General features: G+C 46.5%; 1 protein-coding gene and 1 long non-coding RNA gene across 5 annotated transcripts in view; one reads left to right on the top strand and one right to left on the bottom strand.

Annotated features, from left to right (window-relative positions):
• The first annotated feature begins 2,456 nt into the window (after window positions 1–2,456).
• LOC123031009 lies at window positions 2,457–10,433 on the top strand. Of its 3 annotated transcripts, none has more exons than XR_006416209.1 (4): window positions 2,457–2,494; window positions 4,902–5,049; window positions 6,168–6,733; window positions 9,937–10,433. It is a non-coding gene; the product is annotated as an uncharacterized LOC123031009 (long non-coding RNA). The 3 variants fall into 3 exon arrangements; XR_006416208.1 differs by lacking the exon at window positions 2,457–2,494 and adding an exon at window positions 2,838–3,492; XR_006416207.1 differs by lacking the exon at window positions 2,457–2,494 and having other exon boundaries at window positions 3,500–5,049.
• A 2,528-nt stretch (window positions 10,434–12,961) lies between these two features.
• Window positions 12,962–27,787, bottom strand: part of PRKCZ (protein kinase C zeta) — an 89,917-nt gene continuing 75,091 nt past the window's right edge. For both annotated transcript variants that reach the window (XM_044445408.1, XM_044445409.1), the window contains exons 10-18: window positions 27,579–27,676; window positions 23,607–23,693; window positions 23,013–23,148; window positions 22,493–22,580; window positions 21,079–21,198; window positions 19,548–19,627; window positions 18,372–18,461; window positions 14,982–15,097; window positions 12,962–13,449 (exon numbers count right to left, since the gene is read on the bottom strand). In XM_044445408.1, coding sequence (XP_044301343.1) covers window positions 13,362–13,449; window positions 14,982–15,097; window positions 18,372–18,461; window positions 19,548–19,627; window positions 21,079–21,198; window positions 22,493–22,580; window positions 23,013–23,148; window positions 23,607–23,693; window positions 27,579–27,676 — 903 coding nt within the window. In that variant the 3' untranslated portion in view covers window positions 12,962–13,361. The remainder of the gene's footprint in view (window positions 13,450–14,981; window positions 15,098–18,371; window positions 18,462–19,547; window positions 19,628–21,078; window positions 21,199–22,492; window positions 22,581–23,012; window positions 23,149–23,606; window positions 23,694–27,578; window positions 27,677–27,787) is intronic.

The raw sequence follows: 27,787 nt of genomic DNA, 5'->3' as shown, positions 1-27,787 counted from the left end.
AACAGGATCGGTGCGTGCAATTCTCTGAGAAACCGCTGCTTCTCTCTACCATTTCTCCTGCAAAGGAGAATAAAAAATAGTAACTTGTTACAACTGAAGATCAATAAACGTTTGTTCAAATGGGATAAACTGCAGAGTAAGGATATGGCTATGTTCACTATGGGGGGTAATTTGCATCGAGATTAAAACATGCCAAGTCCTGAAGGCCCTTGATCCTATCTCAGCACCTTGCACCTTAGCACTGCACCTTGGGCTCCCTTTTCAGGAGCAGAAGAGCGAGTCATCGCTTGCCCAGAAAGGTTTCGGAGTTTTAGGGTTTAATCCTTCCAACATCCAACATTGGCTAGAGGGGCTTCAGAGCAAGCCGAATCCCAGCCTGCTTGGCTCTTTCTGCACTGGCTACAGTTCCAAAGATGGAAGAGCGTCTTGGGAGCCCCCAGGGGGCATTCTGGGAGATGGAGAAATCAGCCAGGGACATCTAAAAAGTACTCCCCAGCGATGCCTCAGCCTCTCCTTAGGAAGAGGAAGAACGCATTTAAACATCCAAAATCAGGGATCTAATCAGCCAGCCACCCTAGCCGCCACGGCCTTCCGGCTTTTCACTGGATGCCCATAATCTTTCGGGTTCAGAAAGTTATGCCCACGTTGGATGCTGTGGTTATTAGGCAGAGCCTTACTAAATGAAAAACATGCTCCTCTCAAGGCTCTTGGGACGAACGGCAGCATCAAAGAACTAGCATTATCTGACTCCGCAGAAATAAAGTGATTAACTGAACAGGAGCTTGTTTGACCAGCCCATAAACAAAGTCGAGGGCAATATGGTAAAACAAACGAACGCTTAGGTGAATTGCTTCATCCTTTTATAATATTATGCCGCACAGGAGGCTTAGTAGTAAACAGATAAATGCTTGCTTGTATTTGTAGGTAAAGAGAAAAGGTGGATCATGCAATGGCAAGTCAAAGGCAGGAGAAGAGGAAGTCCAAATATGAGGTAGATCAGTTGCATAAAGGAAGCCAAGGACAGAGTATTTTGGACGGCACTCAGTCTTAGCCTCACTGTAAGTTGGCGCTGAAGCCATGGTTGTTGTGCTGGGAGAGCGACTAATTCAGGACTCCAGTCCTTCCCGGCCACGTTTCCCAAACGAAGCGGCAACCGTGTTCCCTCGTCAGAAACCCAGAGCCTTCTGACTTAGCACAAATAAGCTGCATGCTAGCAAATAAATCGATAAACAAAGCAGGATTTTATTTTTTCTGTTTATCTTTTCGCATGAAGTTCTGTCTGGCTGCACCTGCTCACAAGCCAGTCTTGAAAATCAGATTTCTTCTAGGTTTACAGGGCCTCTTTTGTTCTGAAGCAACAGCCCAGAGCTGTGTCTCACCCCAAAGCGGGTCCTGGAACCCCCAAACTGCCCTGTTTTCATGAATCATTTAACCTTGATCTGTTCTTAAATCCTCCCTGAGCACCCCCCCCCGCCAAAAAAACCAGCCTGCAGTGGCAGAGGGTGCTGCTATTGCTGATGCTAAAGTAAGATTCAAGAACCACGATTCTAGTGCATCTTATAGCAGTCTATTTCATCTAGATGGTTATTTAACTATGCAGTCTGCTGAAATACATGTATCAATTCAATGTACAGATGGACCTGTTGAGTCCTTTGGTTTATTTAAGCACGAATGTCTTAAATAGTTACAAGTTGTTTTGTTTTGTTATGCTTCGACGATTGCTTTTCTCTCCTCCACTGCTTTAGGTTTTGTTACAACTGCAGAAAGTAATACATTCTGCATGTGGAACGGGGAGAGGCTTTCGGGAGCAAAATGGCCGGGCTGGTCCGGGTTGCAAGATGCAAAACAAACCATGCAGCAGTTGCCTCTGCACTGCATGCAACGCACCGGGCCTGTGCCAAATATTGCTAGGGGCCCCGCCATGCTTTAAACCCACTGCAGCCGCGTAAAGGGGGAAGATAAAAGGGTATTTAACGTCATGTCTGGATCCGGGTTGCCTTGCCTTGCCTGCAGTAGCAGCGCTTAGCACCAGGAAAGGCAATGCCGGTGCAGAATGGGAGGCGCGTCTTCCTTTTCGGGATCTCGCTTCGTCTTGACACGTTAATGGGCGGCTTATTTCCTAGCCGGGCTTCTCCCGAGAGGTTCCCCGCCGGGCAAGGCGGCCGGGGGCGACGCCCCTGCCCGGCCTGACGCCCCCCGGGCCGAGGCCCCGGTCCTGGTCCCGGGCCGGCGCAGAGCGAGAGGCCGCCGGCCCTCCGCGCGGCCGACCCCGCAGGGCTGTTGGGAGCCGCCCCGGGCCCTGCGGGAGGGAACCCGCGGAGGAGGCCGCGCCTACAACTCCCAGCATGCCCGCGCGGGCACGCCGGGCCGGGGCACGCCGGGAGTTGGAGGCCTCCCGCGGGGCGGCGCGCATGGAGGGCGGCGGGCGCGCGGGCGGCGCGGCGGGGAAGCTGCGGCTGAAGCGCAAGCGGGGCGCCCCGGCCGCGGGGCCCGGGTGAGCGGCGCGGGGGCTGCGCGGGCACGTGCGCGGGGGCGGGGGAAGCGCGCGCCCGCCGGCCTGCGGGGGCTTGGGGGTGAACCGTGCACGCCCGCGCGCCCGTGTGCAGGTGCGGAGGAGGCGATACACGTGTCGGGGGAGGTGGGCGGTTGCGTGTGGGTGCAGGGAAAGGCGTGCACACGCACACGCGTGCGTGCGGTTTGTTCTTCGGCGCCGGGCGAAGACCTTTCTGTTCGAGCGTCATTTTGCCAGGGCGACTTATTTTATATAGTTACATGCCTTTTATATTGCTATTTATGTATTTTAATTGATTTATTGGCAAGCCGCCCCCAGGCTTCGGCGAATGGGGGCGGCCTAGCAATTCTCTAAATAAATAAATAACATAGCGGGCATGTGCACGTAGGTAGGGAGCTGTGTGGGCAGGAAGCGGGAGCCGGGGGACGCGTGCACACGCGCGTGGGTGGAGATGCAGCCCCACGTGTGTTTCTTGAGGGAGAAGGTGCGCGCGGAAGGGTGCCCTGGCGTGTAGGCATCTTGATCTACAAAAGCATCATTTGCACCATTTTACTTGCTGCTTTGGAAAACTCCTGCTGAACTACGCGAGGATTGCACTGGGCGAGCCCAACTCGTCCCCTGCGCGGTTCGTCCCCTGCACCCACCCGGCCCCTCTGCTCCGTGAGGGGCATCAGCCACACTGTCCTCTCTCCCTGGACCACCCAAATGCGACTGGACGCGTTTCCAGCACACACAGAACGGAAAAGCAACAATGCCTGCTTTTTCTGCATTTTTGAAATTTCCTGCATCCAAGACTACACTGGGGAAGAGAACGCAGCTTTGGAAAAAAAGCAAAAAGAGAACAGCCGAGTGAAGCAGAAGGGGACAGAGAAAGAGAGAGAGAGAGAGACTTCGCCTTGCACAACCGCCCACTAACACACTGTTAGCTCCCACTTGAGCTAGCAAGGAAGTTAGCCCTGGAGGGTGACACAGTCCTGTTGGTGAGAACCGCAGGGCTCGCTGCTTGCCAAAGGGTCTGGAATAGGCTCCCCACCCCAGTTGCCTTGCCCAGATGCCAAAGGCAGGCAGCGAGACCCTTGCAGCTTTACAAAAGCAGAGCTTTGTGAGAATGTTGCCCCTTGTTACACAGGTAAAGTAAAAAAAATGCCAGCATCCAGCCGCATCTGGCCTTACCTTTCCCAGCAGAGTCACCCACAGGCGTGCATTTGAGGTTTAACTTCTCAAAGTTGCCTCCTTGAGAAAACCCTTTGAGCTCAGCCTGTGCCGATAAAAAAGAAAGAAAAAGAGTGACATGGATGATTTTCCTTCTGGCAGCTTTTTAACACACATTTAGGGATGGAAAGAGGTGGGTGGATTGCAATCTGAATTAGTGATTTGGGGGTAGAAAATTAATGATCCTGGCTGTAATAGAAAAGGGAGCTGGAAATAGGCAAGTTCAGCCCCTTTTTATTCCCAACCAAGGTCTTTTTGAAAAGCTTCTAACAGAAATTAAACCCAGTCTTTGGAGTTTCTTAACTATGGCTTGAAATAGTAAGACATTTCCATCCATCTGTGGAACACGGCTGCTTTTTACAATAAAATTAAAATACAATAATGTGTAATTAGTCTGTACCAAGTCAAGTTGAGCTAACTTTCCTTAATGGAAAAAGCAAGCATGATAATCAGTGGAATAATTTCAGTGAATTTTAATGAAATTACTTGATTATCTGCATTTTGAAACTACGAGTGAGTACCAGTGATGCTGGTTGCCATGGCAATCGCAGCATAAAGCCGGGCCTGTTTAACTTCTCTCCCAGCTTTGCCGTCCCTTTTGTGAAATGTGGGAAGAAGCCTCGCTTCAAGGAGGTATATTTGTCAAACTTTCTCCTTCTCCCAAAAGGGGTCCCTGATCAGCAGGAAGTTTCCACTGAATGCTTGAACCCTGCAGCACCGTTTAGAAAAAGTCAGCTTGGACGTAACGGTGGCAAATTCCAGGGTTGCTTAACCCAGGCATTGTGAGGACAGGGAAAGGACACAGAGGTGTGTGCCTGTGTTTCCATTTTCAGTTAACACACTCCGAAACTTGGTGTTCTTTGTGGGTGAAGCGATAAAGAGGATCTAACAACAAACTGGGCAAATCTGGATTTTGCTGGGATGCAAACTTCAGGTTACTGGGGAGAGAAGAAAGTTGTCCCTGCATCCCTAAAGGAGGGTGGGAAAAACCAGGAATGAAGCGGATTTTGTTTCCCTGCCTTCATAGGCCAATTCATGTCATTCGCACTGGCTTTAGCATACAACAGCCATTATTGTTGCACAATTGTATAGTTCTGGGGTTCTGTTGAGGTGACTAGAGCTACGCTGGGTGACGTAGGGATTGTGATGTGATTCTGGAGAATTTTCTGTCTTGTAGAGCACCTGCCAGCAGCTCTTCCTGGTTTGAAAGGGAAGACTTAAGCGACGCTGAAAACACGTGGATAACATTACTCAGGGCCGTGGATCCGCAGCTGAATCTCTCAAACTTAGAAAAAGTGGTCAGCCTTCCCAAATTTCACACAAAGGTAAAGAGGTTTAGAAAAAGGCTGTTAATGAGCATTAAAATACTGCTTTAAGACCAAACAAAGTTTTCATTCAGCAGAAAGGGAAAGCAAGAGAAAATAATTTACAAGTGAATATGTACGGACTAGGCTTGTAGGATGCTGATAGTAGGGAATATATCAGGCTTCTGACCTCATTCATTCTCCTTAGCTCCTTCGATAATAATCTTATACAATGGGAAGAAGTTTGTACTGCTGTTTATCCCTGTATTATTTTAGAAAAGAGTAAGTTGAAATGGGCCCAAGCTGTCTGTAATTCTGGGAAGTATCTCCTCTTGTGATATGATATATAGTTTCACTTGTGGAGGACTAGCTGTGTCTGGGGAAGAAATTTCTCTTTATTTTTATTTCTAAAATTTATACACCGCACCTATAGCCCTGTTAGGGATCTCTGGGCGGTGTATATTTCCATTAAAGCCAACAATAAATAGCTCCATAAAAGACTACGCTGCAACAATACGGATAAGGTATAGCAGCTTAAGACATCAGTTTAAAATTCACAAATATAAAGCAATACAAATCAGTTATGTAAATACCTGGAAAATAGAAATGTCTCCATGTGGTTTTGAAACACTAGAAACATAGAAACAGAGCGAGTCCGAAGGGGTCTCCCGGGCCATCTAGTCTGACCCCCGGCTCCGCTCACGACATGCCCACCATGTGCATGTCCAGCCTATGGTCCACTAGCAATGGTAGTGCCAGCTGCACTTCTTTGGGGAGTCTATTCCAGAGGTGGGGGTGCAGCCACTGAAAAGGCCCTTCTTGACATCCCGCTCACCTCTTCAAGGGATAGTTCCTTCAGGAGGGCCTCTGACTCAGTTCGTAAGGATCAGACAGGCACATACCTGATTCAGCACTGCTTGGCTAAAAAACTGGGCTTGTTAGCTGAGGAGATGCTTCTAACCATACTCCACAGCCTCCAGAATACACAGGAGGTTACTCGGACCTCTCCAGTGAACCTCCATGTGTAGGAACCTGCATTTTGCATATTCAAAACCAACACTTTACTTGTTACGTTGGCCTTTCTGTATTCTGGGGAGAGGCTACACATTTAAGAGAACTTGAGTTTGTCTGTGTTGCAGAACTCTCAAACTGCAAATCCTCCACCAGAACCAGAAACTTTTAAGGCTGGGACAAAGCAATTCCAATGGGCTCCATTTCCACTTTACTGCAGAGAAGGTACCGAAAGAAATGATTCCAGAAATCATCAGAACTCTGAAAATGAAACCGTCTGTTTAATGGATAGAGAAAACAGTGAAGATGAGAGATTCGGAGTCAATTCCCCTGCTTCTAAGCAAGTTCCTCTTAGAACCACGGAGGAATCGAGAAGCAGAGACGGCCCAAAACGGTCCACGGAGCTGGAAGAGAGAGAGAAGTGTGTTGCCCGGCAAAGTTCGCCAGGACTTTCTTCCTCAACCATGCAGAGCTACTCGGCACCTTGGAAAGGGGCTACTATACAGAGTGAAGCGGAAAGCAGGAGAGAGAATGAAATTTCAGAAAACAGCGTGTTGATACAACCCAAGGCACTAGGTAAAGAAGACGGATCAAGATTACCTGCACAAGAATCGCTTTCTGCTCAGGAAAAGACAGAGGATCACGTTCTGACTCTTGACCGGTGTCCTATGTGTCAGATACGCTTTACACGAACGTAAGTAAAAGTCACTCTATTACTTGAGTTCAGATCAGTGCAGCAGAAAAGCCATTTAAAAACAAACAAGCAAGGGGCTCACAACCAAAATGAGGAAATGGGGGAAACGCAGCCCAGCTCGTGGGGTGCACAAAAATGGGGGTTCATTCTGTGGGAGACACAACTTTTCCTGCCGAACATGGAAAATTGCATGTATGTGTCAGTACGGGGGTAACTGGCCGATTTTTCCTGAGCAGGGCTGCACTGAAACATGTTGAGAACCACTTTACACTATGGGAACAACTTAACAGCATTAACACTGTGTGTGTGTGTATGCACCCATCACCACAATTGTTTCCCAGCTTGGCACAGCAGACAGACATGCTACCATTAAATACATAACTAACACACTCAAGGTTTTGAACTCTGTAGCCAGTTCCATGTTTATATAGTTGGAAGTGAAACACTGAAAGCGTCACAGTTTGAGCCCTCTATTCCTAATAAACAAACAAAACGTTGACAGGCAAAGCTCTCACATAGCTTGCAAAAAAAAAAAAGGCAATTTAAATGGATACTCTGGACAGACCTTAAATGTATGTTCACTTTAGCAGGCAGAACGGAAGAGAGTTAGTAGTCTATAGGGAGTAAAATCCTGGAGAACTTTGAGCAGAGGCTAACCTAGATGAATGTTTAGGCTGATCTGGGACGAGATACGATGCCCTCAAATAGAAGAGGTTCCAGTCATTTTGGATAACCTCCATCCACTATGGATAACCTCCATCAAGTGTTTGGCCTAGTGTTCCTTTTCCCATCTCCGGTGGAAGTTACCCAGGAGTGAGTCTCATATGAGGTCACACAGGTGCTGTACTTAGTCCAGGAAGCTCCGTATAAGGAGAACTACTTTTTGGAACACTCTTCTCCTGCAAACATCACTGGAAGAGGTGAACATGTCCAGTTTAGCACGTTGGCCGAAAGAGGAGGCACTGCTGATCAACACCGGCAGAATAACCATTTGGTTTTGCTAAAAATGACCAAAGCAGCTGCCTTGTCTACTCAGCCCTGGAAGCTTCTTTCCAAGAGTGGAAAGGGTTGAGCGCCGCCTAAAATTTATGCCGCTCCCAAGGCTTCACACACACAGTGTGTACTTGCGTTCTCCCTGGGGTGCTTCAGCTTAGTCCCACAAGAAAGCAGAGTCTGTTGGGGGGTGTGTGTGTGTGTGTGTGGATCTTCAATGCAGTTGTCAGCAGAACTGCAACTGAGGGAGGCCCATCAGATGAAGCAGAGAGATCTGGAATTGTGGCCACTGAAAACAAAACCTAGAAGGTTGGTGAATAAGGACATGATAGTCTCCCAAGAATTCCTGGGATAACTTTTGAGACACTGGTGCCCATTCTGCAGAGTTTCTTCATGTGAGGATAACTAGAGATTTGCTTTGGGTTTTGCTTAGCTATTTAGCAAACGACGTAGAACACATACCTGGGTTTATACCACGTACTACTTAGCGTGGTATAATCCCAGAATGCTGTTCAGTCCTCGAAAATATCTCAGCACAGAACGTCCTGACGTCTTTGAAGGCATTCAGGATGAACTGGACGTCTTGCCTTTAATCTGCATCTTTGCAGGGATGGCTTCCCAGGTAAACTTCCCAGGTATGAAATTGACTGAGTCCCAGTTGCCCGGTTTGCACAACTCTGGCAGGGCAAGTAAGTCACAGAGACTCCTTTCCTCCATGGCACACCAAGGGGGTTAACATGCCAGCCCAGAATCGGATGATGACAAGCACAGTTGAGAACCAGGCCTCTGTGTCCCAGCTCCCTTCTTCCAGGCAAGACACGCAGAGTAGCATAGCAGTAAGAATATTACACTGGGAACTGGGAAAACTGGATTCAAGTTCGCATGCAACCATGACTGGGGGACTCTGAGCCAGTCACTGGCTCTCCAGATAACATATTTCACAGGCTCCTGTGATGATAACATGCATGGGAGTATGAAAGCTACCTCAGATTCAAGAAAAACAGTGGAACAGAAGTGTTAATAAATCAATAAACGGGGGGTTACTTTACATATTGCATGTCAAGGTACAAACTGTACAAATGTAAACATTTGCCAGGGCTGTTGGTGGATGATGGCTCAGGTAGTAGATATAACTCAGCCAAATTGGAAGCGAAAAGTTCTCCTTACCTGCCTCCCTCTCCTGGAAGTTGGCCCTAAGAAATCCAACTGGATCAGGGTCTGGAGCTTTCTTCCCCAGCTTCTGCTTCTCCAACCCTAGAATTCTTCCAACACAGAGGGTGGTGGTGGGGAAGACTTTGAGTTCCTCATTTCCTTCCTCTCCTTCACTTTTTTGATACACCTTTCCATGTTGGCTGACATAGGTGGAATCTTGATGGAGCAGAGAATCCTGCAACAGAAGATGGAAAATTCATGTAGGTTTGGACCATCCAGGTCACTAGCGCTTCAGGCTATGGTCCTGTGAGGCCCTGTCAGAATGCGACCCGCTCTCTCCACCCACGTCTTGTAAAGATCCCCAAAAAAGCATGTTGAGGGGCAGCATTGTAGGTACCCATTCTGTTGTGACTAAAACCCATAAAGAATTGGTGAACTACTTCACTGGAGAAGCAAAAAGGTCTTCTAGAAGTCTGGATCTGCAGAGAGGCTGAAATTCCTGAAGTCCCCTTCCCTTAGCCAATTCCTGGTCATTCCGCCAATCTACTTTAGCATTGGGAATCCACCTGACCGGAATTACGGTTTAGGAGCTGACATCCAGTCCAGCAAATGAGCGAGGAGACATCTTGTGCAAGTTTGTGATGATTTTGTGCTGCTCTGTTTAAACTGATACGATTTCCTGAAATCCAGTCAGCACTGGCCCAAGATGGAAGCTTTGTCTGGCAAGGGTTTGGTAACCCGAGGAGATGCTTCGTAAGAGCTGGTGGTGCTGGCAACCAAGAGGACAGATTGCTGCTGCCGGAAGGACCCGAGCGCCGTGGTTTTCTTTGCCGCTTGTCCTAAGGGTCAAACTTGGAAGCCAGCACCTAGCAAAACAAAGAGCTCAGTTGCCTCAAAGCTGGTCAGAGCACACAGCCTCTGTTTCCAACCCATGTGGGCCTCCAGCCCCCACCCCCTGCCTGCTAATCCTCACTCTTAAAGAAAATTAGACATTCGGTAGACGCATTACAGTGATCTTATCTGCCGGTCTGATCATTTCGATTCTTTCTGATTCGCAGAATGTCAACGCTGGACCTTGATAATCATCTTGCTAAATGCTTGTCTGAAAGCACAGAAGATGTGATTTGGTAACTAAGGAGGATCTGTGTTACAGGAGGAGAGGCAACACGACCAGCAACAAAGCAATCTGCTTTAGGGAGTAGCAAGAGAGTTTAAAAAAGAGGAGAGTCAAGTCCCAGTTAATATTTTGCTGTGCTTTTAAGTTCTAGTGCGTAGAGGTCCATCCTGCAGGTACCTGTAGAAGCATGGTGTCTGACTGCAAAAGCAGTACTGAAGAAGCGGTTTCTAAAGGAATAGATACGCGGATGGACTATTCACTGAACAGAATTTAAAAGTTCAGCAAGGAAATGTTTTTTTTTGGGGGGGGTCCCTAATGACTCACTTACTGAAAATTAAAAGCCACTGAGATGATTTGTTTGTCCCTCAGGAGCAGCCTTCAATAAAAAACGGGAGCTGCAAGTTTTCCTCTGTTTTAAATAAACGCATTTCTTCAGTATGCTTCCTTATGCTCTTTTAAGATGTACTTCATGGAGACATCGCCAAAGAAGCAAGCTTACTGTATAGTCCCGTAAATACCTTAAGCAGATGTGATACATGAAACAGTAGAACCTGTTAAACCATTTACAGCAAATGTTGATCCTACAACTACTGCTCAGGAAAGAAAAAGTATTTTAACTAAGAAACAAGGTCCAAAATAGGAGCTGCTTTTCGTCATAGCAATTCCTTCAAAGCTGCAGGCTCTTGGGCTAAAACAATCAAAGCCTACAGTTCTTTGGGCATAAGTGCTTCTGAGTATGTTATCAGTGAACATACCAAGTTGATCTCAACAGCAAATTAGGTTGGCAAGGTTTTCGTTTAGCAAAACAGGCAATTTTTTCATTAAAGTCTTTAATAGATGTGCAAGAATATAAATGATCTTAGCGGTTTACGGGCTAGTATACCATCTTTTGCACAAATAAAACTGGCCAAAGATCTCAACTAGTTAATTATACAAAACTACAAGAACATATTTACTGTTTTACAATCATTAAATTAGCTAGAGTGTTTTCATTTACATTTCATTTACATACTAAGACAATTATATCATTACCAGATCCATTTGCAATATATTAGGTTTTTTTTTAACCACACATTTAATTACATCCTTCATTTTTCTTTAATTTATAAAACAAGAACTTTATATAAAAAAATTCCCCTTCGTCATGGACAGGACATTAAAGTCATACATTTGCACATGAGCAACTCACTCGTAACCAGCAACTTATTTGGCAACACAACAACATTGTAAATGCCTTAAATTGTAAAGAAATCAAGGACCTGTTCCTTTATGTCTGAGCAAGTCTGTGTATCCACTCGCTCGTTCTGCTCTAATGTTCTGATACCACAAAAGGGCAGGGCAAAGACCCCTCTGTTTGCCTGGTCCTTCTGTCCCAGGACCGGGCGGCATCCGTAGATCGTATCACCATGGAAAACCAGCTGCTCAGTTGTAAATCCAAGATACAGAGACACCGAACATCCAGGGTACACAGAACAATTCACGGAGGAAGGAAAATGGTTTTCAAAACCGTTTTGTGGTTCACTTGCAAAGAAAACAGGATTCCCTCTTGGCGCTAGGTGACTTAATTATCTAAATCCCAAGTGTGGAGGAAAGTGCTTCTAACTTTATTAAATCACTTTAGTGCTGGTTAGAACATCTCTTAGTACAAAAAAAAAAAAAAAGGTACCGCCCGGAGCAAAATGGTCATCAGCTCTGGACGGGGCTAATAAAATTGAATAATCACAGATGTGCGTTAGTTCAGTGGGCAGGGAAGGGGCCTACAAAATATAGACTTAGGTGCTGGTTCTTGGAAAGATTTTTCAATACCATGATTTGGCAGTCTTATCCTAGCACCTCATGGATGTCAACGCAACCAGATTTCGTGTTCAGCACCTAAGGTAATGCTGTACCCTGAGAAACCTATACAAGAAAAGTAATGAGAGAACGGTTGCAGGTTTATACCAAATTAGGTGAGATTCCATGGCACACAGGGATTCGCTCTTTTCAGCAGAAATTCCTTCCCCAGAAGCTAACTCAGAAGCTAAAAATGAAATACTGCCTCTTGCTGATAATTCTGAAAGGTTTTCGATAACAACACACGCTTGTTTGTCCTCAAATGAATGGGCACGTTTTTGATTCCCAAAGCTGATGAGCATTTAACCTGATGGAACATTCCCCTGGTTATCGAAAGAGGAAATAGACATATTTTATGTTATAGTCATACAGTATGTATACATCTGCTCAGTTTCTCCATCGCTAAGTTACTGCTTTGATAAAGGTTGTGTTTACCAAAACATCCTCTTAAAAGCCGGTCAACAATATAAGCAGAACATCTCAAAGCCAAGTTTTAAGTAGGAGGTGTGCTTTATCAGAAAAAAATGGTTGATGGATTGCCTAGATTTTTTTAAACGAAGGCTGTGATCCATTATGTTTCCATTGATCCTTCTGAATATTGCATTGATAAAAATATTCAAAAATCTAGTATACAACACACAACACATCATAGGCACTGCGCAAGTATTTTCAGAAATCCACTGTGCAAAAATTTAATTTTTCTAACAAGGTTTTGGTAACTTTTTCTTCTGCATTAAGCGTAATCCAGATGTTTAAGTCGATCGGTTCTAATTCGGAATTGTTATTGCTGAGACCTCTGTCCCTTTAAAAAATTTGGTGAAGTTAAAAATTAGATAGCAGCTGTTAGTTGCATGTTCCATCTGTAAAACACTTTCTAAATAATGAGAACTTATTTTTAAATGACCAGGGGTTTATCAAGTGTTCCAAATATGGAATAATTTATGTAGTTTATCCATTTAGGCACTTGAATACCGTACCCAAATTTGTTACCAACTGCTAATAAAACACAACTCCTTTTTATTTCTTCAGTCTATATGCATGTGCATGTATGTATACATAAATACATATGTGTGCACACACACACACACAGACATTTAAGATAGGTACCACTTGTGAAAAAAAGGCATCTAAAGTAAGCTTCAACACCACTAACAATTTTATTCTTCAGGATGTTACACTGTTCTAGGAGGCTGTTGCATGAAAATGTCCATCAGAAACATGCACTTCGAAAGTGTTTTGGAATCTCTCTCTCCCAAGGATGCAACGAACCACTGATCCTTGATGAAGCAGGCACGAAATGCAGATTTCTTCGTGAAGCCAGCTCTGTCAGTGCCCCAAACTTTATTTTTAAAAAATAGAGGAAGACACCCACCAAAATCATGTTGTTTTGATTTTTCAGCAGCAATTTTTTCATCATTGGTTTCCACTTAAAACCTTACAGTTTACCCCCAGCCTTGCATGCATATACTGTTGTTAAGGATTAAATGTCAAAGTTCATTCACATGGTTTGTCCTCTATGGAGATGCCAAGCTCTCATACTGTTTCCTCAGCTGACAGCAACAGTGGATTAATATATTCGAATCCTTCAAACTCCGACTGGTCTATTCTCTTTATTACATCTCTGCAAATGGAAAAACACATTTCCATTTAGTTTGTTCGTGCAACTGCTCTCATGCTTTGGAGAATGCAGACAAGCAATGCTTACTATTCAAGAAGTCATTGGTACGGACTATTGCATTGTACAGAGCGACAGAGTTGGAAAGGCAGTATTTTAAAGCCCGGAACTGGCATTCCCTCTTCCCAAAAAGGGGAGGTAGCCATGTCTAAATGGGTGGGTAAGCATCTTTCTGTGTCACTCTCCCTAAATGTCGCAAGGCCAGAAAAAGGCTTAGTGTCGAGCTCAAGGACGATATCCTTCAAGGACGAGGCGGTCTATCAAAGAGGATTCAGCAGCATGACCCTGACCCATGAGATCACAGGGGTCATTTCTGAGGAAAAGGGGCCTTGGAGGAGGAAGGAGGAACTCCTGCCTGAACATCTAGCGTGGACGCGAAGTCTGGCTGCTGGGCCCCGAAAGATGCCCCACCTCTGCTCAAGAAGGTTCCTCACACTCCACAGGTGCCAATCCCACCAACGTGAGCAGGCCAGGGGTGTGAAGCACCGCTTTGGTACAGTACGGCTCTTGATGGGGACTGGAAGAGTCCGTGGTGGACGCTTGTGAAACACTCCTTGACAGAGATCCTCCTCCTCTCCCAACAAGTCCTGTCACCGAGGTCCAGCGGCTCCGCCAGGGCCCCCAAAACGCCCACCCAAATAAGGACCTTCCATACGGTGGCACTCCTTCTGGGAAACCTCCTGCTCCTCGAAGCCAGGAAGGCCTGAACACTGTGCTGCATCTTCGTGGTGGGCATGTCGTAAGCGGAGCCGGCTGGAGCTAGGGGTCAGACTAGATGGCCCGGGAGACCCCTTCTCGCTCGCTCTGTTTCTATGTTTCGTCTCAGGAGGGCTTCTTTGCGTGACCAGACACTGCTTTGCTGATACTCTGTTTAATACTCTGTTTTATTTTGTGCCTTCCTTTCGCCCTTTTCTCTTGTTTAAAGGGTTGCCCACCACCTTGATGGCTTTTGTAGCAGACAAGGCAGCGTATAAAGGTGAATACTAAAGAAAAAATACAGAGATGGCCCATTTTCAAAATGGCGCCTCTAGTGGGCCTCCAGATTTTAGGGGCACAAGGAAAAATGGCAGCACAATGGATGAATGTCCCAATGAGGCAACTTTTGCATCCTGACTCCTCGTACGACTCGACTATAAACACATTTTGGGTGGCATGCGAACGGCCTCATTCCAATGATCACAGAAGCAGAGAAGATGAAGTAATGTGGGTTTTCTCCTACGTTTCCATACAGGTGGGCATTTTCTTATGGTCTTAATGGCCCAAAGAACAGAGTGTCCACCTTTAGTTCAGATGCCGGGCTCTCCCTCAAGCAAGATGTCATACACTTACAATGCCTGCTAATGCCACAAAAGCTGATACGATCGCCTTTTAATAGTGAGCCTAATTAAGCTTAATGCATGCAAAATCTGCTTCGCATTCTCCTGAAGCTGAATAATTAGTGCTTCCTGGATAGCACATTTAGCAACATGAAAACATACTCATCATCTGGAGTGAGCTGCACGGGTTCGCTGGTGAACTGCGTATCGAAGTTATCCAAGCCGTAGTCGTCCGTGATCTGGGGCTGGAACGGAGGGGTCACTTGCTTCTTTTCCAGCTGAAGGGGGCAAGTGTGACAGACGTTATGAACAGCCCAAGATTAGAGAGACACACGCGCACGGCTGGTTCACAGCACAGCCATCGCCAGCACAATTAGGAGCAGAGGAAGCAGGCAGTTTGCAGAGGATTGTGGGTTTTCTGTAACTTGTACTATACAGAGCACAGAGTCTGGTCTCTTGGAAATCCCTCGTCTCTGTTCTCTGGCTTGCTGAAGGCCTCCGAGCCAAGCTGGGTTTCCACTGGCCAAGGTGGAGTTTGGATGACCTACACCATTCCTTTCTTTCTGTTAGTGTACTTCCTGTCTGTCTTCCTGTCTTCCTTCCTTCCTTCCTTCCAGATCCATTATCTCATGCTTTTGTGGACTACAGTCCAAGTCATATAAAGATTTTTAAAGATATAAAATTCCTGGAAGCTTTTAAGGCATGCAAAAAAAAAAAAGTTTGAAGTAAATGGATCTGCCATCTCTTCTCCTCAGAGAAAAACAACAATGGGGAAAATGAATCCTATGTTGCATTTACCTTCTTACTGAAGCTCAACATAATTTAATCTGCTATAACAACATCAAATGCATCACTTACATTTCAGCTACCATATAGAATTTAACTATTTGGCATACTGACGGCATTTGCAGAGTACTTTAATTTTAAGGCCGTCGTTTAAGGTAAAAATGCTACCAAGGTGGCTTACATTCTAAACCCCCTCTGTTCACGTTTACTCAAAAGTAAGCTCCACTCCATTGAGTGGACCTTACTTCCAGGTGAGCTTGCGTGAGAATACACCTAACACCTCTGTCTGGTTCAGAAATAAGGGTGGCAAATCATGTGCTATTAATGGATTAATTATAAATGGACTTGTTTTAGGGTCTGGCTTTGCACCTTGTGAAATACCTTCTCAATCAGAGGTGTATTCAAAAGGGGGCACATCAGAAGTTGTAGCCCTTTAAAACACAATCCAAACTTGCATAGAAACGGCACCTTTAATCTGCCAGATGCTACAACACTGTTTTTGCTGCCGCAGATGAACACGACACCCACTGGAAGTATTTGTTGTGGCTGTTGCTAGCCAAGGTACTCCCAACCGCTTCCCGAATTTCTGCTAAGCTGCCACTGGTGGGGGGGGGGGTTGTTTACTGAAGCCAAGCAGTACAAATGATGGCGCGTAAATAAATAGATCTGGAAAAGGAGCAGAAGCTTCACACGTGGCAATGCTCACATGCCCTGTGAAGATTAATTATGGATTTTGTAAGCTCTTCCAAGACACAGCCCTTGATGTCCTTGTCACAGACAGACTTCACTGAGCAGCCCTGATTTAGGTTACTAGCAGCGCATGGTCCCCAACTGTTTCCAGTGACAGTCCTCCTTGTAACATCACAACAGGCTGCAATGTCTTTTGCTTGCAGAAGCTTTAAGCTTCTACTTGCTTGTATCCCAAAACTGGGGGCTCTCCTCTCATGCTAACGCACTAAGGCCCCCACTATTTTGGACAACCCTGACCTTGAAGCAGGTGTTGAGATTTTTTTGGGGAGCGGGGGTCATGCATCCTGAACGATCAGTGGCTCCAGCTTTTGACACTCCAAATTAACAGTGTTCTGGACTGTGTATATACTGCTTAAAGGAGGAGAAGCAGCAATTAAAACGTAACAGTGGGGGGGGGGGAGTTGGCAGGGAAAGAGCCTTCTCTGCTGTCACACCTCACCTGTGCAATTCTCTTCCAAGCGAGGAACGACTGGCTCCTGCTTTGTCTTGCTCTCAGCGCCAAGTCGAGACTTTTCTATTTAGTATTTGTTTTCAGATTGGGCTTGGTTTGCAGCTTTGTTTTATTCCTTTATTGGTTGTTGATATTGGTTTATTGTGTCTATTTCCTCCTGTTCTATGGATTTGTTGTATTTATATTGTATTTTAATCCTATTTAAGGTTTCGGTTCGCTATTGCTTTTATTTCTATTTGTATTTTATACTGCACTGTGAGCACCCCAGAGAGTCTTTGGCTATGGGGCGCCATACGAATGCAAAAGATAAATGGATGGACAGATAAATAATAAAACACCTCCATGCTAAATTTTGCGTGAATTTCACCTGCATTGTTCACCGGGCAGGTTGATCAGCAGCTCCTGGCTTTTCAGAGCCCAAATCCCAGAAACAAAAGCCATTGAGGACAACGAAAGAGTACACACTGAACAAAACAGGCTGTGATCCTCGGAATTGCCCAGCGAAGGCTCACTAGCTGCTTTGCACGAATGAGCACCTGGCCCCATCTTGCACTGATAACCTTTGCTGTACGGTGTGACAGATGGGGGCTGGAGTGCCTAAAAAAAAATCAGTCTAAATCTTAGACTCATCGAACTAGCGTCGACGTTCTTGGGTTCCGGCCGTACCTGTTGCAAGACGCCTTCACAGTGCCTTCAACACTAAGGACACGGGTTAGAAAGTATGATTCGTTCAGCTGAACGCAAAACGTTTTTTTTTTACAGACACGAAGTCTGTGCCTGCAGTTTTGGCTTTTTGAAATAGGGGTCTATTTCGGGGCATGCCAGTACTTATCAACAGCGGCCGATCTCTTGCACAAAGGAAGAAGTGGACCCTTTCCGTGCCCTCCCACATATAACAACCGAGCTTTGCCGGAGAGGCAGTTTGAGCAATAACACAATGTACTAAAATGCACAATTCACCCTGCACTCAAGAGTCTACAGAAGCAGCTGACACAAATACGAGAGAAATACCGCCATGCTTCCAGAACTCTAAGTAGAACACAGCTGTCAAAAATATTATATCACTCACCAAATCTAAAACCTCTTCACCAAGGGCTACAGTTCTAAACACACTTACTATGGAACGCTATTCTCCGGGTGGAAATGCTAAGGACTGCAAAGCTTAACTACTACCCCAACCAGAAGAAAAAACATTGGATCGGTGTGGCTAGCCCAAAGAGGCTGCTATTCATGGAAAGACTAGCATAGTAAAGCTTCCCTTCTGACAAGGGGACCTACTCTTGAGTAATCCTGCATGATGAGACTAAACTAAATCTAATGGGCTAGGGACAAGTGTCTATACAAACATAAAATTAGTACAGGAGGGCCTGGCTCTCTCAGCCACTGAAGCTGTGACTGACAACCCACTTTTCTGCAGTAATTTCGCCCTGACAAGCAACAGCTCTGAGATTTTTGACAAAGCGCTCAGGAAGTTCGTAAGAAATGCCTGCACGCAACATTTCAAACTCGAAGGCCATCATCGTGCTAGGAAACAAATGAAGCTGAACTGAAATAACGAGCTTTACCAGATCCCAGTCTATGCTGCGAAAGAATGTGTGAGACTTGATGTCGGAAAATCCAGTTTGTAGTTGGCATCCAAGCCTCTCTTTGGGATCCTAGAGGCAAGAGTAAAATTGCTTTTTTCATTATTAAACGACAGCAAAGCGGAAGGGCAAGCAAACATACGGTATGGAGTATCAGTAAGTCATGCGGAAGTCACTGGGAACTACCTCCAAATTGACGTTCGTATAATCATATGCCCTTCCACAAAGACCTTATGTATCTAACTGACCTTACCCAAGTACTACTTGGACAAATGTGGTTACTTAAATGAGGGCTTATAAGAAATGTTCGATTGTCTTGTTTAGAATCATAAACAAGAAACGAGAAACACTGAACAGCAGCGTTGGAAGGGGCCATGAAGGCCGTTGAGTCCAACCCCTGCCACTGCAGGACACCAAGTTACACCATCCAAGTTACACCAGATGGCTGCCCAGGTTCTTTCTGAATGTCTCCGGTGTGGGAGAGCCCCTCACCTCTCCAGGCAGCTAGTCCCACTGTCATGTTGCTCTGACAGTGAGGAAGCTTTTCCTGATGTCCAGCCTGAATCTGGGCTGTTGCAACTTGAATTGATTATTCCGTGTCCTGCATTCTTGGATCAGTGAGAAGAGATCTTGACCTTCCTCTTTGTGACAGCCTTTGAGGCACTTAACAAGGGATCTCATGTCCCCCTCAGTCTTCTCTTCTCAAGGCTGAACATGCCCAGTTCTCCCAGTCTCTTCTCAGTGTTTCCAAACCCCGGATCATCTTTGTTGCCCTCTGCAGGACCCTTTCTAATTTACCTGCATCTTTCTTAAATCTCGGTGCCCAGAACTGGACACAGTATTCCAGGTGAGGTCTGCCTGGCCTTTGATAACTCCTCAATAAGGACAAGCACAAATATTTAGAACTGAGTTGAAGGTGTTTATTTTGTGGAGATGGATTTTATTTCGGAAACAAGGACATCCGTTAGCACAAGATGCTTCATTATGCCATGGGGGGCCCTACAGGCCGCTTTCTTAACCAGGAGAAATTTCTAGCAAGTGACCGGAAGGAAGCACTGCTTCAGGGATTAAAAGAGGAAGCAATGAGAAGTTAGCCAAAAGAGGAATGTGGTTTAATCCAGAAGAGAGGAGCAAAAGACAAGAGGCTGCAAAGCTTACCTTATTTAAAAATCCTTTCAAGACATGAGAGGCCTTAACAGAAAGGAATCTTGGAATTCGGATTGGTTTTTCAAGGATAACTGTGCAAAGAAGGATTTGAAAAAGAGCGTGTTATTATTAAAAGTAACACAAAATTGCAGAGTGCAAGTAAGAAAGAGGAACGGAGGCGCTGAGCCATGACTGGGCCAGACTCCAGAAGCCTCTTCTGAAGGTGGGCTGTTGTAGGAACACTGAATTTCTACACTGGCTCCTAACCGGTCAACTCCCTATCATAACAGATTATAGTAAATACACTGTAATGAACAGGTGAAAGCCAGACGAGAATTAACAGATGCAGGGCTGTACAATAGCATCATTCTGCAGTATTTGCCCTGGTGCTATACTACAATTAAGACACCTTAATTTTTTAGCATGTGAGCACAACAAGGAAAGAACATTCTATTGCAATATCATTTGTAATAAAACACAAATTTGATATAACTATATGAAAAATGGTGAGGAGAATCTACTCAGAAAGGGATATAATTCTGCCACCTTTCAGGGAAATGCGGATGAAGAATGGCTGGTTTATAGCTTTTTAAAAAAATGTTGTTTTGACAAGAGGGTCCCCCTGGCTGCATCCATTTTTTGACTATCCAAAGGTATCTTCCACTTCTCTTTTATCCTAGTTTAGCGAAGGGCAGTGATTTATCCTTTATCCTAGTTTAGCGAAGGGCAATCTTAAAAGATATTTAAGATATCTTTTAAGATATTTATCTCTAAGATATTTATGTATTCAATTGTTTTATTAAATAAATACCACCATACCAGAAAGTTAAAGTAAGAGGGTGGGATGGGCTGGATGCTGGACTGGGGACTTGGGAGATCCAGTTCTACTCCCCACTCGGCCATGAAGCTCCTTGGGTGATTTTGGACCAGCCGCAAACTCTCACCCCAGCCTACCTCACAGGACCGTTGTGAGGACAAAATGGCTCTGGAGGCTGCCTTCATTTCCTCACGGGGGTGGGGGAAGCAGGATATGAATCCAAGGTAATAACAGAATCGCAATATCAAATGCAAGTAAAAACCAAAGCAAAGCGAGGATTTAGAACAACAGAAACAGAAAGGGCAAAAACGTCTAGAAAAGTGGGCTGGACAGATAAATCAGTTGGCTCGGTACAGTTTCCATCTTGCTAAGATTCCTTCATTTATTAAGTTTTAGCCTATTCAATAGCCTATGCTCCCTGGGAAGATTAAAAACTAGGTTTCCTTATTTCAACAGGCATTCAGAAAGCAAGCCAGATAAGGTCATTTCTGACCTAGCTAAGGATATTTTATCTGCCGCTTTTTAAAAAGGGATGCCTAAATAATGTAGATTCTGGTTTTAAGTAAGGGCGCACTCTGGATTTGAAATGGGCTTAGCAGGGAACACGAGGTTTGCGTTTACCGGAAGTGACATTCTGTTTAGTCGTGAGTCCTCCGGAAGGGACACAGGGTCACGTTGCCAGAGACAGAAATCCAATACATACATCGGCAAGTGTGATGAAAATACCTTGGAAGAGGTAATCTTCAGTGTTCATATCCGGATTGTCGGTGATGATATCGAAGGGAGATCTTCCTGCCATCATCTCAAACATTAAGACACCTAGTGCCCACCAGTCCACACTAAACCCTGCAGAAACAGAACATTTAAAACATTGTAAAACAGAATAACCCCACAGAATATTTCAGGTGAGCGCTTCGGGGCTCCGTAGCCTCAGTTCTTTGCCTCCCTCCTGCACGAGAGCCACAAAGCACTAAAGAGCCTGATACCCGGCCTAGACAGAGAGGCCCTGATTCAGATGAAAAATCACGTTAGCGGAATAAGCTGCCATGAGGCTTAAGCTAATGGAGTTCCCCTTGCAGACTATCCTTTGCACCAAACTCATTTTGCTGGCATTTGTGGCTTGCACAAACTTGTTCCCAGACAGGACACCAAGCTGTCTTGTTTCCTCCCCAGCTTTGTCAAGGAAGCGGGGGAGTGGGGGGGGTGTGCATGAGAAATGCAACCCGGGGACGTGGACAAGACCACCAATAAAGCTTCCAGAGGGAAAGCTATCACAAACCGCACTTTCATTCAGAAATCCTGGGGTTATTACTATGCATCAAAGGACAGGAGGAAAATCAGTAAACTTCTGAAAACTTCAGGATATTGGAAATTAGACAGCCGAACACGAGCAGAGAAAGTCAACGCACAATGCAAGCCTTACAAATGTTCTGATTTTTAATCTGCTTCAAATAGCTGCACCTGGCTTGGGAAGGAATTTTACCTAAACTCTCAAACAGGAGCACATACAAAATGGATGCAATACTCTCTCGATATCATGTTTGCTTATTTTTACATTTGTAAGCCAGCAAACTATTCCAACAGGAATCTCTAGCCTCTTACAAGAAGTAATCACAAATTACAAATATTAAAATGATAATCAATAAACCCAATCATATACAAAACAGCGACTATTTTGCAATGGCCCTTGCGAATTGCATCAAGTGAGGGGGACAACATATTCACCAACATATTACAAGCAATTTACAATCAGTTTATATGTTTACATTGACTGGTGAAATATTAAAACTATCTTGCTGACCTCCAATTAATTCAGGAAGCACATTTGTATGTTATGCCTGTCAACAGCATTCAGCTATGTGGGCTGAGAAACAGACTTCACATTCTAGAGGCCCTGAAAGCAATTCAAGGAGATTGTCCACTTGTTTTGGAAGACCTGATGGGCACATTTTGGAAAGCGCTTGGAAATCTGTGCCACAAAAACAGAATGAGTAACCTAGCACACCCCACGATTAACCTGCTCCCTTTTAACAGGGCAAATATATGCACAGAAATAAGCAACACGTTAATGGTTACATAAAATTCAAACGTTAATGACTTGGGGCAATTAAACCATTGCACGCTCAATAGAAGAACTCACCATACTCTTCTCCACGCAGAATCTCTGGGGCGATGTAATTTGGCGTTCCGCAGAAAGTGCTTGTAGTGTCACCGGGACCCAATCCTTCCTGCAAAAATATAACATCAGACTTCATCTATGGAAAAGAACCACGGTCTGCAAAAAATGCCCACTGGTCACAAGCCCTTCTCAAACCTTCTAAAATTCACCAGTTTCCATTTTTACAAGCACAACACACCAAGTTGTCATTCCAAAATATTTAGTAGAATATGCTGTGATTGAAAAAAAGGAACACATGTCTCAAACGTCCCTCAGGATAATCAGATACTGAATCTGAAAATATGGGGTTAGGACGATATTTTTTATTCATTTAAAACTTTTACCCACTCCTGTGTTCTCGGGACGGTCTTACAATAAAACAGAGTGGAGCACGGCATCCAGGTTGATTTTCTATTCCATAAAAACCCACATTAAAATCAGAATGAAACCTTAGAATAATGGAAAAATTAAAAAATACACCCAGCACGATGTGCAACCGTACCTTGCACATGCCATAGTCTGTTAGCTTGATATGACCTTCTGCGTCCAGGAGAACGTTGTCTAGTTTCAAATCTCTGTAGATTATACCTCTCTCATGCAGGAAGTTGAGAGCAATACAGATTTCGGCAGCATAAAACCTTGAAAAACAGGCAATTTCATACTTTCAGGAGCAGTGCCGTCGAATGGCAGCGAGCAGATCTTTTCATGCACAATATTTCCACGTCATCCAACACCCTACTGGAGGGGCACACATATTTTTTTTAAACCTGAAGGAACAAGGTCCCATATTCCCCAACCATAATGGAACCCGGACGCTGTGCAAGTATCTCCCTTCAACTTTTCTCACGCACAGCGCCAAGTGTAGTAACTAATGCTAGTGTAGATCAAACCCCAAACTGTTTACGTAGCTCTGGTACAAAATTGGCTTCGGACGTACTCACAGCACCGATTTTGCAACCATTAAGATAAATAAAGAGCAGCTAGGCAACTGCTGGCCACGTGCTCTTAAGATTCTCGTGGGCCCCGTCCGGTTTAATTGTGTTGCTGACAGTAGCAAGAAAGAAGAAATCCTTCCAAGCTGCCGTTAAGAAAATACCTTGCATGTTCCTCTGGGAGTTTTCTTTGCCGTTGCATATGAAACATGAGGTCACCCCCATTCACGTATTCTATAACAAGAAACAACCTGAAAAGTATAACATACAAGTTCTGGTTATTTGGCTTGAGGAAGTCGCCCACCCAAGCCAGGCGGCGTCAAAGTGCTGGTGTCGCAGGCCATGCGGGCAGCCGCCTTCCTTCCGGTCAAGGACACAGTAACCATGCGGCCCCCTCTCACGGGGTCTCCCCACGGACGCTTGCAGCCCGTTTCCCGAGGAGGCAGGCCATGTGCCCAGGCGAAGCTGGCAGGATCAAAAGCACAACGCGAGAAGCCCTCGGAGCGCCCCGAAATGAGTGTCTGCACACGGGCCCTCGCCCACCCACCAGCACGCTTCGTTGGTGTGAGTGGGTGTGCATGCTTGCCCATGTGTGTACCGTGGTGCCCATTGCTAGTACACACAGGTGACACGTCCAGCAAGGGCTTGGTCCTGTTGAAACATTCTAGGCACCCTGCCTGGACACCAACAGGGTGCGGGACCCAGGCCTCTGCTGTCCTGCCACTTGGCTGGGCACCCGGCTTCCGCTAGCCCCCTGGCTTTGTCCAAGTGCGTAATTCACTGTTGCTTTTTACAGAAACCGCTCAAAAAGACTGACTTTTCACGAGGATGGCCGGACCGACAGTTTCCTTGACGCAAGGTTATTCAAGACGCAGGAAGAGCTGGCACAACTACCCCACCACTGTGCTTGGGGATGGCCTCTGCCCCCTTCTTGCCAGCGCCAAGGGAGTGCCCATGCAGCGCTTGTGGGTGGCTGGCCGGCCCTGGCTTTCCTGCTGGCTCTTCTGTGGCTTCCTCTCCCCGTTTTGCCTCTGCGGATCATGGCCGTTGGCCGTCAAGCTGGTTTTCCACCTCCGTGTCGTGATGGCCACCCCCTTCAAAGCGCTCCAGCAGGCCCTTGCAGGGGTGTCCCGTGGCTGCAGGACTGGGCGCTAAAATGCCACCCCCGCCCCGCTCCAATTGGCACAAATCTCTCTGGAGGCAGCCTTTAATCCTTTCACCTGCACTTGCCCAAGTCATGCGGAGGCGAGGATGGGGGCCGGGGGTGGGAAACCGTCCAGGAAGCACCTGGTGGCAAAGCCCCACAGGTGCTCATGCTGGGTATTTCCCTACAGGGGGTGCAGGTAAGCTTACTTCCCCCATTCATTGTGCCTGACGGCTGTCAAAGGCAAGCTCAGCGGATGGAACCAAAGGCACAAGCAAGGACCCACTCCCACTTCACAAGAGCGAGCTGGTACCTCCTTTGCCGGCTTCGCAGCACGATCCCCGTGGGTTTTCTTCTGGGGAAGGGGGTTGCGCAAGCGGTCTTTATTTGCTCTTGTTCTCATGATTTCACCCCCTCAGGAACATGCAAAAGTGCGAGCCACTGCAAGCACAAGCCAATCTTCTGGCTTGTTGCCCAGGTGGGTTGGGAAGACACTCGGACAAGCCCCATGCCATCCTGTCCTGGGCTGGAGCCTGATTTCCATTGGAGGGTCTTTTGGAAGCCACTTTGAGGGCTTCTCAAGGTTATGAAGTGGGATGCGCGCGTTTGAAACAAATAAATTGGGTTTACGATGCCTGCAAATACCTGAAAATTACACAAAACTAGATTCCTATCATTCCGCCTAACTATACATTTTGCTTCCACGTTATAACCTGGAGCGGTAAAAATATTTAAACATTTCAGCTGATGCAGACAAGAAAAATCCATTAGTGCTTGAAAGCAGCTAAGAGTTTATTAAGTGTGTTCCCAAAAGAGCCAAAACTGTTTATCAACTGGTGTTAAGTGCAAAGATGCCACCCTGATGAAAGGATAGGAGGCACCATTAATACATCATTACTTCGCTGAAGCCAGACGCCTTCCAGAAGAGGAGTAGCTAAAAGGGGGACTTTTAATTGCCCAAATTTGCATCCCGCTGGGAGGCCACTTAAGCACAATGGATGTTTAAGTCTTCATTTTTGGACGAGTTGATCAAGCTCTTGATGGGTTTTGCCGTACAAGAAGTATGAACTACAGCTTCTCGCTTCTCTGCAGGTGCAAGGGCTGGGGTTTCCCCCCATTCTCTTCCAAGGAAGGGCTACAAAAGTGACTTTCTGCTTGGCCAGCTTCATGGGGTAGGAAGAATCAGTCCGGACAACCGAAAGGGGGGTGCCCCTTGCCTGGAAAACATGTGACTCGTGGAACGATTGGCCAGGGAGCGCCTCCTGACAGACAGCTCTGTCCTCTGCTCCATGTACGGAAGACACAACAGGAGCTTCCTTCAGTAGGAACCTCGCTTCCCTTCCTCGCCAGCTAACCCAAGGGTGGCTGGGAGACTGAAGCACAGCCCTTCCGCCGAGTCCAACGAGAGCAGAAACTCCTTCCCGGAGGAACGCCAGCACCAAAGACGAATCGTCAACGCCATGCAGGAGGAGAGCCGTGCCGTACACGACGCAAGCCCTGTTTTTCCAGGCAATTTTACTGTGCACAAGAGGCCAATCGTGTGAGGATCGCTACGCCCTCTGGAGCACGCCAGACTATGAATTGTGCCGAATTATCTCAGTTCACCAGCCAAGCAACCTTCTGTGGAAAGATGGTACTCGCGCCGTGAGCAAGCTTGAAATCCTACACCTCCACTGCGCTCGGCCCGTTCTGTCAACATGCGGCCCACTGAGGCCAGTGGCAACCCTATAAACCCTCTGGGTTACGGCAGTCCCACAAAGTATCTCTCTGCTGCCCAACGATGTATGGAGAGATACCACCCGGCCTGCCCCCATTTTGTCCTCGCCCACCTTGGCGCAAAGTTTCCATTTCATTTGTAAATGTTACCTGCCAAGGGGTAAACAAACCAGGAACCGCCTTCATTTCCACCTACACTTGTGAAAACACTGTTCTGTTCCTATTCCGAAACACACCCACCACGCAACTAAAAATGCCCCTTTAAAAGCTTTGAAATGCCTTTTATTGAAAACACTGTGAATGCCATACAACTAAACGCAAACGGAAAGGCATGCTTTTGGTTGCACCTGGAAATCCCCTTGCTTAGCTTTTAGTCTTGCTTGCCAAGACTCGCTGAGGTGGTTTTGCTGGCTATGCTGGGACGGAGGGCTTCTTGCCACTCTTGGCTTCGGGTGCCCCTCCCACACTCCTAGCCGGGGGACCAGCGAATAAGTTGGGCTCTGGCCTCTTTGGGTTCACCTGATGAGGAGGACTCTCCTGCCCCACTCCTTGGCATGATTTTGTGAAGCTTGCAAGGAAGCCTAAGCATAACACCTCCCATCTCTCTCTCTCTCACGCCTCCTCTTCTCCACACCTGACACTGTTTCCACTCCTCCTCTGCCCAATCCCAAAATGCAGAAGCATCACTACACAACCCACGCTCTCTCTGCTCCCTTCTTGGACAAACTGCCAGCAATTTATCTTGCCTCTGGCCCTTTATTTCACTCTTTCCTGGAAATGCCTTGCCTCATCCAACACCCTCTGCCCAGATCTTACGAGATAAACCGACTTGTACTATTGGGTCCCCCAAACAATTAGGCTGCACCTGTGCTGCTCAGGTGCACTGTGCTAAAACCAGCTGGTCTCCGGGCCGGCTCGACTGTGCCAACTGGCGGTCTGAACTGAGCCTAGGCGTGAAGGGGAGACACCCCCGAGCCCCAGAATGGGTTCCCCAGTCGCTCAGGTTCCCTCAGTACAGAAAAGTCAGTTCTGGGTATGTACGGAAGCACGTGATGAGCCAGGCAGGTAACCGGGGTGAGCCGAAGAGAAGCTGAGCACGAGCACTTATGGACGCCTGGCTCCATTCCATGCCCTGTGGAGGAGCACGGAACGTAAACCTCGGCAGCCCCTCCTGATAGCACAGGGGCCGCCCGGACTCTCGGCACGCAGGGCCTTTGGGCCCAGGAAGGCTCTAGCAAACACCATAACACTGCCAACGTTCAGTGCATCAACTCACCGACTCGCTGTCTGAAAGCAGGAATGTAAGCCGACCAGGAAGGGGTTACTGGATGCCTGTTCAAACACGTGCTTTTCCGTCTGCACCCAATCGATGTCCTGAAATGCAGGAACGGGGGGATCACAATGGCTGCGGGGCCAACGGCACACCCTAAAGCCAAATGCAGTCCCGTGTGCGCGTCATCTGCCTTAAAGATGCCCTGCGCATTT

This window comes from Varanus komodoensis, unplaced genomic scaffold (genome assembly GCF_004798865.1).
Source record: "Varanus komodoensis strain SLA01 unplaced genomic scaffold, ASM479886v1 scaffold48, whole genome shotgun sequence".
Classification (NCBI taxonomy): Eukaryota; Metazoa; Chordata; class Lepidosauria; order Squamata; family Varanidae; genus Varanus; species Varanus komodoensis.
The sequence above is the reverse complement of the archived record's forward strand: the minus strand, read 5'-3'. Positions and strand labels throughout refer to the sequence as shown.